The 14,998-nt window shown below is 36.2% G+C and overlaps 1 protein-coding gene across 3 annotated transcripts in view; it reads right to left on the bottom strand.

Moving 5' to 3' along the window:
- Positions 1–14,998, bottom strand: part of BANK1 (B cell scaffold protein with ankyrin repeats 1) — a 282,579-nt gene that overhangs the window by 188,486 nt on the left and 79,095 nt on the right. For all 3 annotated transcript variants that reach the window (XM_072755563.1, XM_072755564.1, XM_072755562.1), the window contains exon 4: positions 8,165–8,303. In XM_072755563.1, coding sequence (XP_072611664.1) covers positions 8,165–8,303 — 139 coding nt within the window. The remainder of the gene's footprint in view (positions 1–8,164; positions 8,304–14,998) is intronic.

Here is a 14,998-nt window from a genome sequence, read left to right on the forward strand (position 1 = left end):
TTTTGTTTGTAACAAAAGTAAACAAAATTAAGCCTTAAAATCCATTTGCAGAACATACTTTAAAAAATCTGACACTCTGTCATGGAGATATTTCCCAAATTCTCCTGGAAAATTGTCACCCAGACATCTGGTGTTTGGAATATAAGCTGATAAGTGGAAGACCAAAAAAGTCTGTTCTAATCTTAGGCACCCGATGAAGCTTTAAATATTTAAATGTTTCTAAGGTTTAAGTATTAATTTTACTTTATCTCCTGAGGAGATTAAAAGACCTCTTATAATTTTGCTCAGAGAGATTTAAAGCCAACAAAACTAATCTTAAGCTTAAGTAGATCAAGAAGTTGTAATTTTCTCTTTCTATATTGCTTGACTAGACACGTAACCTGTGTTATAAAGAAAAAATATATATCAAAGTTCTCTCTTCCCAAAGTCAGCATCTGCCCAGCAGTTAATGAAAGAGAAAATGCAACAAAAGTGCATCTCATCAGCTGAAGCTGCCCACATATGGTAAAGAGGGCTGTAGAGTTACTAAGTTCAAATGAAATCAATTTTGGTAGATTTCAGAAAGACAATTTTGAAAGAAGATATTGATTTCATTTATCAGGAAAGAGATTAGAGTTTGCAATGAGGTGTTCACCTTCTGAAAGAAAGTCAGGTGATGAATCATGAGAAATATATGATGAGAAGATTTGCTTGGTAGTTCTTTGATATAGAATACTTAAAAAATATTCTAACTCTTTAAAATCTAACATGAAAGCAGATGAACTGTTTTATTCTTGACATAGTGTACCATCAGCTCTATTGATAATGATGTTGATTTTTGAATAATCTTCCCAAGAGGTGTCCTTTGAAGTACTTTTACGGTATATATATATTTTTATCTATTGAATGTCAGTATTAAATCAAGACCTTAGAGGATTCCGTATGGATTCATCTGGCTGGGAGGCCCTCCTTAAATATATATTATTGGATTGGCCTTTTCATAAACAGAACCCTGTGCCATCTGAGCATTATTTTATTTTGAGTGTGATCATTACGATATATACATTTTATAGCTCTTTAATAAAAACAAAAGCCAGTTAATTTAAAGACTCAGAAGAGAGGGAAAGTGAATTCTGCTATTTACTATCTAAAGTTGGGAAGCAACATTTAACACTGGAAGTACACACAAATGTGGGTCAAGATAACCAAACCAAGTGAGGGTATTGGTGTAAGTTATGGAGAGGAAAAAAAGGCTTATAGTGCAAGAAGATAGAACTCCTTGCCCACATCAAACACAGATACTCAAGAAAGCAAACTTACAGAGGAGCAACAATAAAAGGGAATTCTTTTCAAATTTAACGTCTCAAGGTTCAGGCCATTTAAGACTCTTTGTCAACCTGCACTGTCTCTGGGATTTAAGTGGTCTGTCCTTCCAGATGAGGGGCAAACTGAAACAGTTCACAGAAAATATAATCTTAAGTGTTTTTGAATAGTCAGAGCTAAATTCACTAACCCCTTAAAAACACATATTTCACAAATCCAATAACTGAGGAGCTGTTTGCTTTCTTTATTTCCGTTGTCTGCGAAGCTGTTCTTATTAATTTATTAATTTATTAATTTATTAATTTATTTTTAATAATAAACTTATTTTTTATTGGTGTTCAATTTGCCAACATACAAAATAACACCCAGTGCTCATCCCGTCAAGTGCCCCCCTCAGTGCCCGTCACCCATTCACCCCCACCCCGTGCCCTCCTCCCCTTCCACCACCCCTAATTCATTTCCCAGAGTTAGGAGTCTTTATGTTCTGTCTCCCTTTCTGATATTTCCTACCCATTTCTTCTCCCTTCCCTTCTATTCCCTTTCGCTATTATTTATATTCCCCAAATGTATTTATTTATTTGTTTGTTGTTTGTTTATTTATTTATTTTTGCTGTGTTCTTTTATGAGCCAATTTTAGCCCTTTATCATGTGGTAAACCTTATATGAACCCATCTAATGTTTCCATGGGAATTGAAATCAATATGGTTTTCTTTTGATTAGAACATTATTATTAAATAAATATTTTGGTTTCAAAAGCTTGGTCATGCCTAAAAACTGATATCAATTTAGTACACATTAAAACTGCCCTTCTCAAGTATGATATTTAGAAAAATTTCTTATCAATTGTTATTTTTCTGCTCAGGTTAAGTATAGTATCGGGCATGCCCTAAAAGTATTTTTCATGCTCTTTCAATGAAATATGAAATTATAATTTATATTATTCAGAACAGCTTCCTAATTAACAAAGAGATTCTATGTTTTTGTGGATATTTTTACATTCCTTTCAACTCTTTATTGGTTATCCCCCTGCTGTGTAAAGTATTTCTGGCTGAGCTGCAGGTATCAGAGGAATACCCTCTTCCTTCTGGGTAAACAATAGTTAATATTTCTAGTTTAGAGGGCAGCCCGGGTGGTTCAGCGGTTTAGTGCCACCTTCAGCCACAGGTCCTGGTCCTGGAGACCAGGGATCAAGTCTCACGTCGGGCTCCCTGCATGGAGCCTGCTTCTCCCTCTGCCTGTGTCTTTGCCTCTCTTTCTCTGTGTCTCTCATGAATAAATAAATAAATAAAATCTTCACAAAAAAACTTTCTAGTTTAGAGACTTCACATGTATTTTTACAATTTTTGGCATAAGGTGAGGCTATGTCAGATTCCTGAGTAACTTCAAATTTGTTTAGCACAGGACAGTTCCTGTCAGTGACAAACCTGTAGATTCCATTAGAAAACTGTGTTTTTTAGAAAATGAAGTGATTATGAGTGTATGAATTTGTTAAGCTGAGAGGCAAAAGAAGATAAAATTAGAGGATAGTTTCTTTAAAAAAATCAGGTTAAGATATGGAAGTGTATCAGAAAGGAAAGATACCATTTAGAAAAAGAGCATCTTACGATTTCTTCACTGGTTGGCATAACTGTACTTTAACATATTTTTTCTTAATTATTACCAAATTAGAAAGAAACATACATTTAGAAAGAATATTAATATGGCAAAAAGTTGGGTTGGATGGTGAAAAATCTGAGAGTTCTGGGCACTGTAAGTAGGTCTCAGAGTATATGACATGCCTCAATGTTGAGAGTATTCACACACACACACACACTTTAAAACGACTAAGAGAAAGTATCCAAAGAAAAGAAAGAATAATAAGGAATAATAGTTAGTTTTAAGAGGTACCATTTTCTAAAAGAGAATGCTAATTGCTTATCCCAAAATCTATTCTCTTCCTTTTAGAAATAGAATCCTGATTTTTTTTTTCAGGGCACATTGTTATCCAACTAAAAAGAATAGATTTTCTGTTCTTCCTTTCAGCTAGAAGTGATCTTGGGATTAAGTTCTGATTAATGTGATATCAGCAAATGGGTCTTACAGACACCTTCTCAATTTAATGGGGGTCTTCTTTATCCCAGTATTGTGTTGATAAACTGACTCTCCCAAAAGAAAATCAGAAAGTTACAGTTTCTGACTTACAGTTTTTGCCAATTTCTGTGATGTATATATTTCCACCATGGTTTATTTCAACTACATGAAGCTCTTAGTATCACACAAGAGAATATTTACAGAGAGCGAATCACATTTTAAGTAACATGGCTGATTAAATCATGAGCCAGATATGAGAAATCAAATTATATGAGGAAATTTTCTACACTTATAGAAAGATACTGGAAAGATGGAGGCCATCTTCTGAACTTGATGCATCCTAATATGGAAGGATCTCTGGTATGTTTCCATTTTAGTTTAGAATCCTCCATCTTAACTTGGTATTCAAAGAAGTACAGAAATTTTTTTTTACAGACTTAAGTTTATACAGACTCTTATTAGAGGTGTGGGATACAGAGGAGATTTTTCCTGCCCCTGGAAATCACCAATGAGTTCAGGGATTTTATATGAGATAACATGTATTAGGAGCTCTCTTGAACATGATTCCCCAAGGGTGAAGGGGGATAAACAAATTTGGTGGTTTTCATATCAATAGTTATAAACAGAGGACTAGGAAAAGGCAGGATGTAATATTCTAATACAATACTTAGAAAGATGGTTCCCCTAAATTTTCAAATGGTTTATTACACACCATCTAGAAACTGAGGGTGAGATATTCCAGAAAAGCCACTTCTTATGTTCAAAATAATTGCTAGAAGGAAGGAAGGACTAACACTTTATTCCTTTATTGGATGTTTAAGTGTTGTCTTGCATTTTGTTCTCTTATCTATTTGAAATGCAATTAGAGAAGTTATTTTGTCAATAAAGAAGTTGAAGCACAACTGGGACTTGTCTACAGTACCCAGTAAATGGCTCAAAACAATAAAAGCAGCTCTTTTGGCCCCTAGTTAATTGTTTCTTTGGCTACACTAAAGACTCTGGAAAAATTATTAGCCTTTAAAGAGCATGCTGGACACTCTCTTATTCCATAATTGGTATAGAAAAAAAGGGAACTTTACTATACTGTGCTGTTCACTGCTGTTCAATGGAACTTTCCAAGAGGATGGATATGTTCTAATGAAGCACTTGAAATATGGTTAGTGCAACTGAGGGACTTAATTTTAAATTTCATTTCATTATAATAAAGTTTAAATAACTAGCGGTGGTTAGTGGCCACCATATTGGTCAGCATAGCTACAAAGCAGTTTCTCCATCTATGATTTGTGACCCATCATGTTATCAATTTAGTTGGTTTTGACTAGCACTGAAGAAAATGAAAAGAAATGGAATTTCTATCTCTCTACTTATCCATATATTCGTACATATTGTTTACTTTTCCATTATAGTCTTTAAAATATTAGCATAGTTATTTAAAATTTCCTGTCTGATACTTCCAACATCTGTGTCACATCCAAATCTGGCCTGATATTTCTTTAGACTATTTTTGCTTTTTGGCATCTCTTGTAATTTCTTGTTGAAAACCAGACATACTGTGTCAGGTATAAGAACTGAAGTATGTAGGCATGTAGTGGAAAAATTTATAGTAATCGGACTGGGCAGTGGGCTATAGTCCATGTCTAATATAGCCATAGGTGCCCAGGGGCTTCAAATTTCTCTATTATCTTTGTTTTTGTCTTTCCTCTTGCTCTTGTGCTTCCCTAACTATTTCTCCTCAGAAAGATTCTGCATCTTTTAGTGCTTCCAACTATAACCTACAGGCATTTATATTGAAACTGTTTTGTGGTGGTGGTCAGGTTGGGGTGGGGGGAAGCATTCTAATATTGTGATTAAGTCTTGGACTTCAAGTGGACTGGTGTCTCTGGGCTATCACCTTCAAGTGTTTCTCCTGTGGCATACCTTCCTCCCACATTCTAAGTGAGACAGAAAAGTTAGAGGGTGCTACGATGGGGTAGAAGCCTTTCCCCAGCTGAGATAAGGCACTATAAACTGGCTTCCCCTGAAGAGTAGGCTTTTGTTTGGAGAGTACACTGGGAGTATTTCACCTTGATTATTCTTCCTCTAACCCAGAAGAACCTCTAGATGATCTTCCTCAAATCTTCACTATGTGAACCTGGTAGGGTTCATGGAGGTGAATCCCGCAAAATTATGGGTGCTCTCAGGAGTTCTGACTCGAGCTAGTCCACTCTCCACCTGAGCAATTCATTAAAATTCCCATTTAAGTGTGCTACCACTCTGCGGCTCCAGTGACTTCCGTCCCAGCCAAGGTGATCTTGGAGGTCACTCTCTTGATTTCTTTTCCTCTCAAGATTTTGGGATGGTGGTTTGCCCTGCAACCTTAGTTCTCTGAGGAGTTCAAGGATAGTCACTGATTTTCAGCTTGTTCAGCTTTATCTTGTTGCAGGAATAGGAGTGACAACTCCTAAGTTCTTCACATATCAAGGCTAAAACTGTTAATGACTACTTTTCAAACTTTTGCTTTAGTTATATATTTCTGAGTATGTACTGAGTTTTGATATAAAATGTAGTTCTTACCAGGGTTAAAAAAATGTTAAGAAACACTGGCATGAAGCAAAAAAAAAAAAAAAAAAAAAAAGACTCTGGGGGCATTTCTGTGGAGGTACATCCCATCCATCTTCCCACACACATTCATGGAACCATCGTATGTATTCCTACGTTTGGTAAGAAAATTTCTCTTTAATTTCCAGAAAATATGAATTGGGAAGGTTAAACAGCATAACTGGTAAATAGTGTTCTATTTATTTCTTATTACAAATTTGCTGTTCAATCACATAGAAAATATATGATCTGGTATATCTTTTTTTTAAAATATTTTATTTATTTATTCATGAGAGACACAGAGAGAGGCAGAGACATAGGCAGAGGGAGAAGCAGACTCTCTGTGGGGATCCCAATGTGGGACTTGATCTTAGGACCCCAGGATCACACTTGAGCCAAAGGCAGATGCTTAACCACTGAACCACCCAGGCGTCCCTGGTCTGGTATATCTTAAAAGATATAGACTATTAGTTTTCTGCTTTTCTGAAAAACATTTGAATTTTGACATAATTGATTCTTTGCATTGCTCTTAGCTGCTAGGTAAACTGAACATATAATCTTAATGTGAATAATTTTATTTGACACTTTGATTTGCTGTTTGGGAAATATTATCTAAGTACTTCTTAATTTGCAATATTGATTTTTCTGTAGCAATTTTAGTCTAACTAGATTTAGTTTAAACTTGAAAACTAATTAGTTAGAAATTAATGTTCATTAAATCATTATAAAATGTGGCACGAGTAAGGGGTTTTGGAAGAGAAAGAAAAAGACAATGTTCTTTCCATCTCACTTCTGCATATCTTCACCCATGATAGGGACCAGTGTCTGAAATGTTTATGAATGCTTAGTGTGCAGTCTTTCCTTTTCTATAATTCAAGTCTGACCTAACCTGTGCAAGGAAGCCCATAGAGGAGACATACGGTTTTCTTTTTTTAAAGAATTTTATTTTATTTATGTTAGTCACAGAGAGAGAGAGAGGCAGAGACACAGGCAGAGGGAGGAGAAGCAGGCTCCATGCACCAGGAGCCTGACGTGGGACTCGATCCCGGATCTCCAGGATCGCGCCCTGGACCAAAGGCAGGCACTAAACCACTGCGCCACCCAGGGATCCCGAGACATACGGTTTTCGTAACACAATAGAAATGTCTAAATGTTCTATAAATGGGCTTCATAATAGCTATATTCAAAAAGAAAAAAAAGTTTAGTATGCATTTGACATAGTATTTAATTTTAAATGTCTTTTAAAAAATATTTTATTTATTTATTCATGAGATACAAGAGAGAGAGGCAGAGACATCTGCAGAGGGAGAAGCAGGCTCCCTGTAGGGAGCCTGATGCAGTACTTGATCACAGAACCCTGGGGTCATGACCTAGGCCAAAGGCAGATGCTCAACCACTGAGCCACCCAGGTGCCCCTAATTTTAAATGTTTTTATTACATTTCTAGATTCATAATAATATTGTGTACTTTTTATTGTAATGTATTTTTTAAATGTCACATTTGTGAAGTTTTATAAAAGGTAATTTTGTTCTCTGCAAAATATCATAAATTCAAAAACCAAGTAGTCCTACATTTATAGCAAAACATTCAGAAATTAATAGAATAGACTGATTTTAGTACAACTATTGTGGCAGGTGTGGCTATTCCACCTGGAATTTTAAATCTGATACAATTTATCACGCTTGCAAGCAAAGGTGGATAATAAAATGGTTAACCTCATAAATTAAATAAGGAAAAGAGGGAAGACTGTATAAGGAAATGGTACCATGATGATAAATAGTGAAAAAGAAATAGGCTTTCCAAAGCATCAAAAATATATTCACAGGCATGGAAAACAAAAAGGAAAGGAAAAAAGTTCATGAATGAAAGTCTAAATGTTCATTAATCCTATTACAATAAAGTAAATAATTTTAGTTCCATATTTAATAGCTGACATATATTAAAGTGATCTCTGCTGACATATTTAAAACGATGTGATTTTGCAGGCAGTCATTTCACCACATGGTACACAAGCTAATTTCTCATAATTTACACATTCATACTTTTGGGAACCCAGATTACTAATAACCACCTCAGGTATGTGAAACCTATGCACAGGAAGCACCTGCAGAACAATATTAGTTTCTGTAAGGAAGTGAAACCATTTATCATAAATTTATTGAAAGAAACTCAGGATGATGTTTTATATTTATTAATGCATAAAAAAGTTTCTTACCTAAAGCTTTCATACACCAGACTGTCTTATTCCAACGGGTTGGCTGCATCCTAATACATTTACTATTTGATGTAAATTCAACCTCCACGGTATCACCAATGACTTCATCTCTCAAGATAATAAATATTTCACCAGGATTCTATAAGATAAAAAATATTACCCAATTAGGGCCTTGAAAAATATTACATTAACTAAAACACATTATATTTATTAATGACAAAGTTTGCACATGATAATTATTTCTACCATGTCCATATTTTCAACCATATTCAGAAATAAAATACGTAAATATGATTCTCACTACATCTTAAATTTATCAACTTGGTGTCTGTTGAGTACTCATTTTTTTTCTCCAACCCTATCTTTTGCAACTGAAAAAACAGTGAGGACACACTTTTTCCATGTTTGTGAGGCTCCACATCTCAGAGTAATGATCATCACTTCACAGATTCCAGGGAGCTGTAATTTGCAACCAAATCCTTTTTCCCCCCAAATCCTTTTCTTTCACCTTTCTAGAACTTGGTACACTTATCTATAAATAAGAGGATTGAATAAGTTTACCTTTAAGATATCTTAATATTTATAATATGAGTTTTAATGTCCAATGTTTTAAATTTCCAATAGTTTTAAATCTTACCTAATTGGGATTTTCTGGTTATACTTTATTTGTGATGAGTATCTATGAAGGTTGGCTAAAGGTTACAAATCTAAAAGTTTCAAGACATTATGGAGATCAAAAAGCAAAATCTATGTATATAAGGCAAAAAGGATTATTGAAAACTTCTTTTGAAAAAAATCCAGAAAAAATAATTAGGGATAAAAAGATTGGCATTAATATGGAGAAAAAAAAAAGGAATAAATATTTGTTGAGCACCTCTTTTATACTAGGAATTATGTTAAATACTTTTATTTTATTCTATTTTTTAATATTTCATTTATTTATTCATGAGAGACACAGAGAGAGACATAGGCAGAGGAAGAAGCAGGCTTCATGCAGGGAGCCTGATGTGGGACTCAATCCCGGGACTCCAGGATCACGCCCTGGGCAGAAGGTAGATGCTCAACCACTGAGCCACCCAGGGATCCCAAATACTCTTAATATAAAGGTACTTCCTTTAATCCTAACCAAAACATACACACTCTGAAGCCAAAATGGAAGGCTATTAGTTTTCTCTTTGAAGAACAAAGAGTTCTTACAGAGTTACATTCTGAAGATTAATCAGAACTATCTCATTCAAAATCTGTACGCTACATTGTGCTGTTTAACTCCTCAAAATAACCAAAACCAAACACCATTTTTTATGTTTACCTCAGATATCGCCTTCCAAATGCTTTCTTCAAAGTCAAACTAAATTTCAGCAAAATAAAATATATAGCAACCTCATTTATACACTCCTATAAAAACTGTGTTTACCCAAAAGTTATTAACTTCAAAATTCTCTTATTTAAAAATTATCTCTCTAAGCATAAACCACCTATAGATAAAACATATATCTTTACTGCTCTGCACCAAAGAGTTTCTACAAATACGTTGATGTCACTGAATTGGTTCAGCTGACACACTTCCACTTCAAGCATTTTTCCACCAGCGTCTAATGCTCCCAATTATCTGTCTGTAGGATATTTTAATTAAATTTCTCCTTACCAATTACATTGCAAATGGAGAAAAGATGCCACTATTCCAGCTAACACACCTTCCCACATGTCAAGCATGCCCTTCTGCTTTCTTCTGTATGCTCACCAAGCCACTGCTTCATGTGACTCCTGAGATCAGGAACATGAAGCTCTCCTCTTCCTCACATCTGCCACTTCCTCTTCACAGAACCTCCTGTCTATCTCTTTTAGTTCCTTTGTTGTTCACATCTGTCCCCTTACTGCAAATCTGTAATGACTTCCCATTTACTTTGGCCCAGATACCCAAGATCCTCTGCCTCAAAGTTTTCAGAGCTCTCTTTCATGGGTACACCACGTCTTGTTTAATTTTGACCTCTCCGCTTCCAAGGCTAGTAAATCTAAGCAACCTCTTCCAATGTTTTATTCACCCAGCTAACTCATTCTCATTCATGAGTGCTCACACAAGTTTGCTGCGTCTGCATCAGATTCCCTCCTTAGGGACGACCGGGTGGCTCAGAGATTGAGCGTCTGCCTTCGACTCAGGCCTGATCCCGGGATCCAGGATCAAGTCCCACATCGGGCTCCCTGGGAGGAGCCCTCCCTCTGCCTATGTCTCTGCCTCTCTCTCTCTCTCTCTCTCTCTCTCTCTGTGTGTGTGTCTCTCATGAATAAATAAATAAATCTTAAAAAAAAATAGATTCCCTCCTTAATAGAGGACAGGACTCCAACTTTCAACCATCTCCAACGAATAGTTTTAAACAAAAGGCAAGCATATTGGCCACCCCAAAAGAGGCACTTACATCTTCATTTGTATCCAGGACCAGCTTCATGGGCTTATGACCTGTGCATTTGCACAGGCCCTGCACTTGGGAGGTCCTGTACTCGGTTAAATGTTCCGCTGTCACTGCCTTAAAGTCCTTACTAATTTGAAGGAGAGCCCCTATATTTTCATTTTGCACCAGCTCTGTTTGTACATAATGCTGGCATGCCATTTAGTTCCTACTCTCCCTCCATCTCCCCACACTTATCCTCTTCATTAACGTCCAACTCAGGTTTCACAAGCTCCATAAATCTTCCCTACAATTTCTGCCTATAATAACTTCCAAAGGAATCATGGAGCATTTCACACCCATACTCCTCATTTGACCTTTTCTAAATTATGCCCTCTGCTCTGAATTAATATTTAATGTCTATGTCTTGGCTTCCCAGCTACATTTTCAACATCCTAAAGTATTTTTATTTTTTTATATTATTGTGGCATCTTGTAAGAATTATGTACATAAGAGACAATCTGTACATATTTTTAAAATTAAGATGGAATAAGTCTGTTAAAATATGACATTTTGAAATTGAACATGCCCAGCTCTACTCATGACACCCCTGAGGACTCACAGCTTCATCTGTTTTCTGCATCTCCATGGAGGAAGTGGCCTGTTCTAGGAGGGAAGGCCTGTACTGTCCAGCCTGTCCTTAACTATTATGAACCTCTTAATTAAAAATATAATTATATGGGTACACTTAATTCAATGGAGAGAGTACTAAGACACTCAAATGATCATAAATTTGGTTTTATCAGTTATGAAGCTGCTATTTTGCTCTCAATCTTTCTGACTCATCTGTTTATCCCTATTTTGTTCTGAACATCCAGAGACAGAAAGAATTCTGATAATCATCACTTCCAAGGCCTAAAGTTTTGTGGCATTGGTCACAAACCTTAGGACCTAAACAAAATGGCTACAACTTGGTCTGTAATATAACATACAGATGGTAAAGCTTCTGGTTCTGATAAGGTTGTTTTCTTTAGGCTTTAAGGATATGTTATGCACAGGCAACAAAGGATTTTTATCCCAGTGGATCATCATGACTTTTGTATACCAGAGGCCAATGGCTCTTTTCATATATTTATAACTGCTTGAATATGCAGTAGGTTAGCAAGCACAGTCTCATGGGCTTTATTAAGCCAGGACTGTACAGCTTCCTCCAGCTAACCTCTATCGGACCCACAACAGCACGGTGAGGATTAGGTTATGGCAATAGTTCCAAATTTGGCTGTTAATTCTCACCTTTAGGATCACCTGGGAAGTTTTTAAAACTGACAATGTTCAGGCCATAACCCAAACCATTTATATCTGAATCTTTGGGGACAGGATTCAGGCATTATTATTTTAAACCTTCCCTAATAGTCTCCCTGTGCAGCTTAGTTTGAGAGCCACTTGGTTTAAGGAAAAGCTATCTTTTGGTCACTGTAAAACCTTACCACCAAAGGGGCAGCAAGCACTTCACCACAGAGACACTTCAAGCACTGGTAAACACAATAATATTCTGTAGCTTTTCCTGTATTTTTCAGTGAAGTCACAAGATCACACTTTAAGGTAAGGTTGGTTACCAAGAACTACTGTGATTTGGTATGAGAAATAAGTGGGCAGTGCTGTTAGTTTTCTGTATATTATTTTAAACTATATCTGGGTCCAAGGAATGAATGGGTAGGAGGTAATCTCTGAGATTCTTGTTACTTTTCCATGGGCCCTTCAGAGACATACCCCTTCATATAGTCTAAGGGTTGCTCTAGTTTTGTTGGCTACATAATTAGGTCTACATTAAAGTTGTAGCTACAGAGGTATGTCAAGGAACAGGTCAAATAAAAACGAAGGTCTTTTGTAAGGAATATGCCATGTTCTAGGATTCAGACACAAAGACAATTCAATGAAATTAATATAGATCCAAATGTTGATAAAGCCACTTAAAAGACTTTTCAGGGTAATACTATAACTTTAAGAATTAAATTTCTCAGGAAGTCAACCAATGATTGGATGGGTTTTAAACCTGTTTCAGTCTTATCGAAAGCAGCAGTGGGAGTATAAGATAAAAATAAAGAAATATCAGTTAATTATACTCAAAGACATAAGAGATTCTGAGACAAGAAGTGCTGAGATTGCAATAGACAGATTCTATCAGAAGGAAGGAAAAAATGATAGATTGCAGGCCTGCCTATACACACAAAACAAGATAAAGAAAACAAGCTCACTCTTAACTGCTTTTTAGGATGGTGCTCCTAAAGAGAAATAGTGAAGCCATTACTGTACCTATGACTAGGGTTTGCGGAAATAACATAAGAGGCAGGAGGCATCAGATTGCAAGCTACAGTACCTCCAAGAGGAAAAACATTTAGAGGTTCCCTCTTAAAGCTTCAGGTAAAGTCCATTAAAAACAGCAGCTAGAGTCACTGCTTATATAGATCGTGCAGCTCTAACAAGTGATTATAGAACAACTGGGTGGATTGCAGAGAAGCCTCTGAAGGGGGGCACTGAATTCTTGATGCCATTATTAAGTGATTTGAGGATAACTTATTACTGTAAGGGCCATAAATATATCTCCTGTCCTCAGAGACAGAATTTAACCTTGGCACTATTGATATTTTCGGACCAGAGAGGTCATTGTTGCACGGACTACCCTAGTATTATAGGATGTTTAAACAGTATCTGTAACTTCTTCCCACCAGTTGCCAGTAGTTATCCCCCCAGTTATGACAACCAAAACTGTCTGCAGGCTTTGCCAAATACCTTCTGGGGGAAGAGGGGCAAAATCACTCTCAGATGGGAACCACTGCTCTGAGGGAATTTGCCTCAGGAATTAATGAAATCAGTGCTTTGTAGTAATACACAGCACAGGGAAGAGAAGGTGATAAATAATAGATCAGGTCCAGTTCTTCCAGTGGAAGAATGCCTCCTAGGTGGGTTTCTCATTAGGGGCATATAGTTGGATGACACTCATTTATGGAATAAATGTGTTTGGCAGGCTTAGAACTCACTAACTTCGTATCTCTCATGATCAATTATCACACGAGACAAAATCAAGAGGAATATTCTAGAAAAACAAATGTGTTGGCTCATAACAAAAAAAAATTAAAAACAATAAAATGTAGCAAAGAATGCTAATCTTAGAAAAGGTTAAAGAAAAGTCCAAATTAAGTAGCAGATTTAAGTGTTAAGACTTACCAAGGTATTACTTCAGAAGAGACAAGGAATAACATATAGTATGAACACTGGAGTCATATCTTCACTAGCACATGAAAAACAATGTTGAAGAAAATATATTTTCTGCTATTTTTAAAGTGGCACAAGATTTTCAAGGTCTAAGAAATCTAAAATCCATGGAAAGGAAAAATGATGAGAAAGATGAATATGCAGAAGGTTCAAGACTCCCATGCTCCTGGGTCCTGGGTCAAAGCAGTGGCAACATACCCTGCTGACTTAGTTGAACAAATCTACTAAAGCTGATTCTCCAGAACAGAAGAGGGAATAGGGAGGGAAATTCTCCAGACCCAAGCAATTTTATAACAAGAAGCAGCAGCAGGAGAGACCTTAACTCCCCCTTAATCAGAAAGAATGACGGTCATGCTACTATTTATGACTCTTACCCAACTCAGTGGTGGCATCCTTGAAACACAAAACTGTAAGGAAACTTACTAGATTTCAAAGGTACTAGTTATGAAAGAGGCATGTGTCAAATAAGACCTGGTGACTCGCAATGTTAGTATGCTAAATTTCTAGATTTTGTAAGATGGTGGTGAAGTCCCAAGTCTCAGGAAGAGGGGAGGACCTATTCTCCTATTCAGCAAAGGAGGACCTATGCTGAGAGTTATCCTGGCAAATCTGAAACATGATTTTCATTCATTTGGACACAAACATCTTTCCTCTGGTACTTGGCCATTGTTACATGGACTAAGATTGTACTAGATCTATGTTCTGAGAATACAAGATTTTGACTGGAAGAACTATTTTTTTGTCCAGCGGTTAGTTTATTTTGAATGTTTTAGGGCATGTGGCTGTCACTAAAATTATCTTGTATGACCTTCTAACTCAGGATTCCTTAAGAAGCAGGGTACCCAAGAGAGATATGAAATTGAAATAATTTAACTTCCAAGGGTTTGAAAGAATTGTATCCATGTCAATAAAAGACAGCCCATGTTTCTGCTATTAAAAGAATCCTGATCCTATCCAACCATCTGAGTGAGCTATCTCAGCCTGGAGGGTAGTGGGGTCTAATTTTTAGATTTCAATTTCTTTGCAAACTGAATAGTGGGGAAAGTTTCATATTCTTCAAAATTTACTTTGTAGGTTTTGTTCAGAGCAGTTATTTAGACTCATCGCAGAATTCTTGGTGAGTAATGTTTAGTTTCAAGGGATTTTTTCATTTTTTGTGTAGATTTTACTTGAGAAT

This window comes from Vulpes vulpes, chromosome 4 (genome assembly GCF_048418805.1).
Source record: "Vulpes vulpes isolate BD-2025 chromosome 4, VulVul3, whole genome shotgun sequence".
Classification (NCBI taxonomy): Eukaryota; Metazoa; Chordata; class Mammalia; order Carnivora; family Canidae; genus Vulpes; species Vulpes vulpes.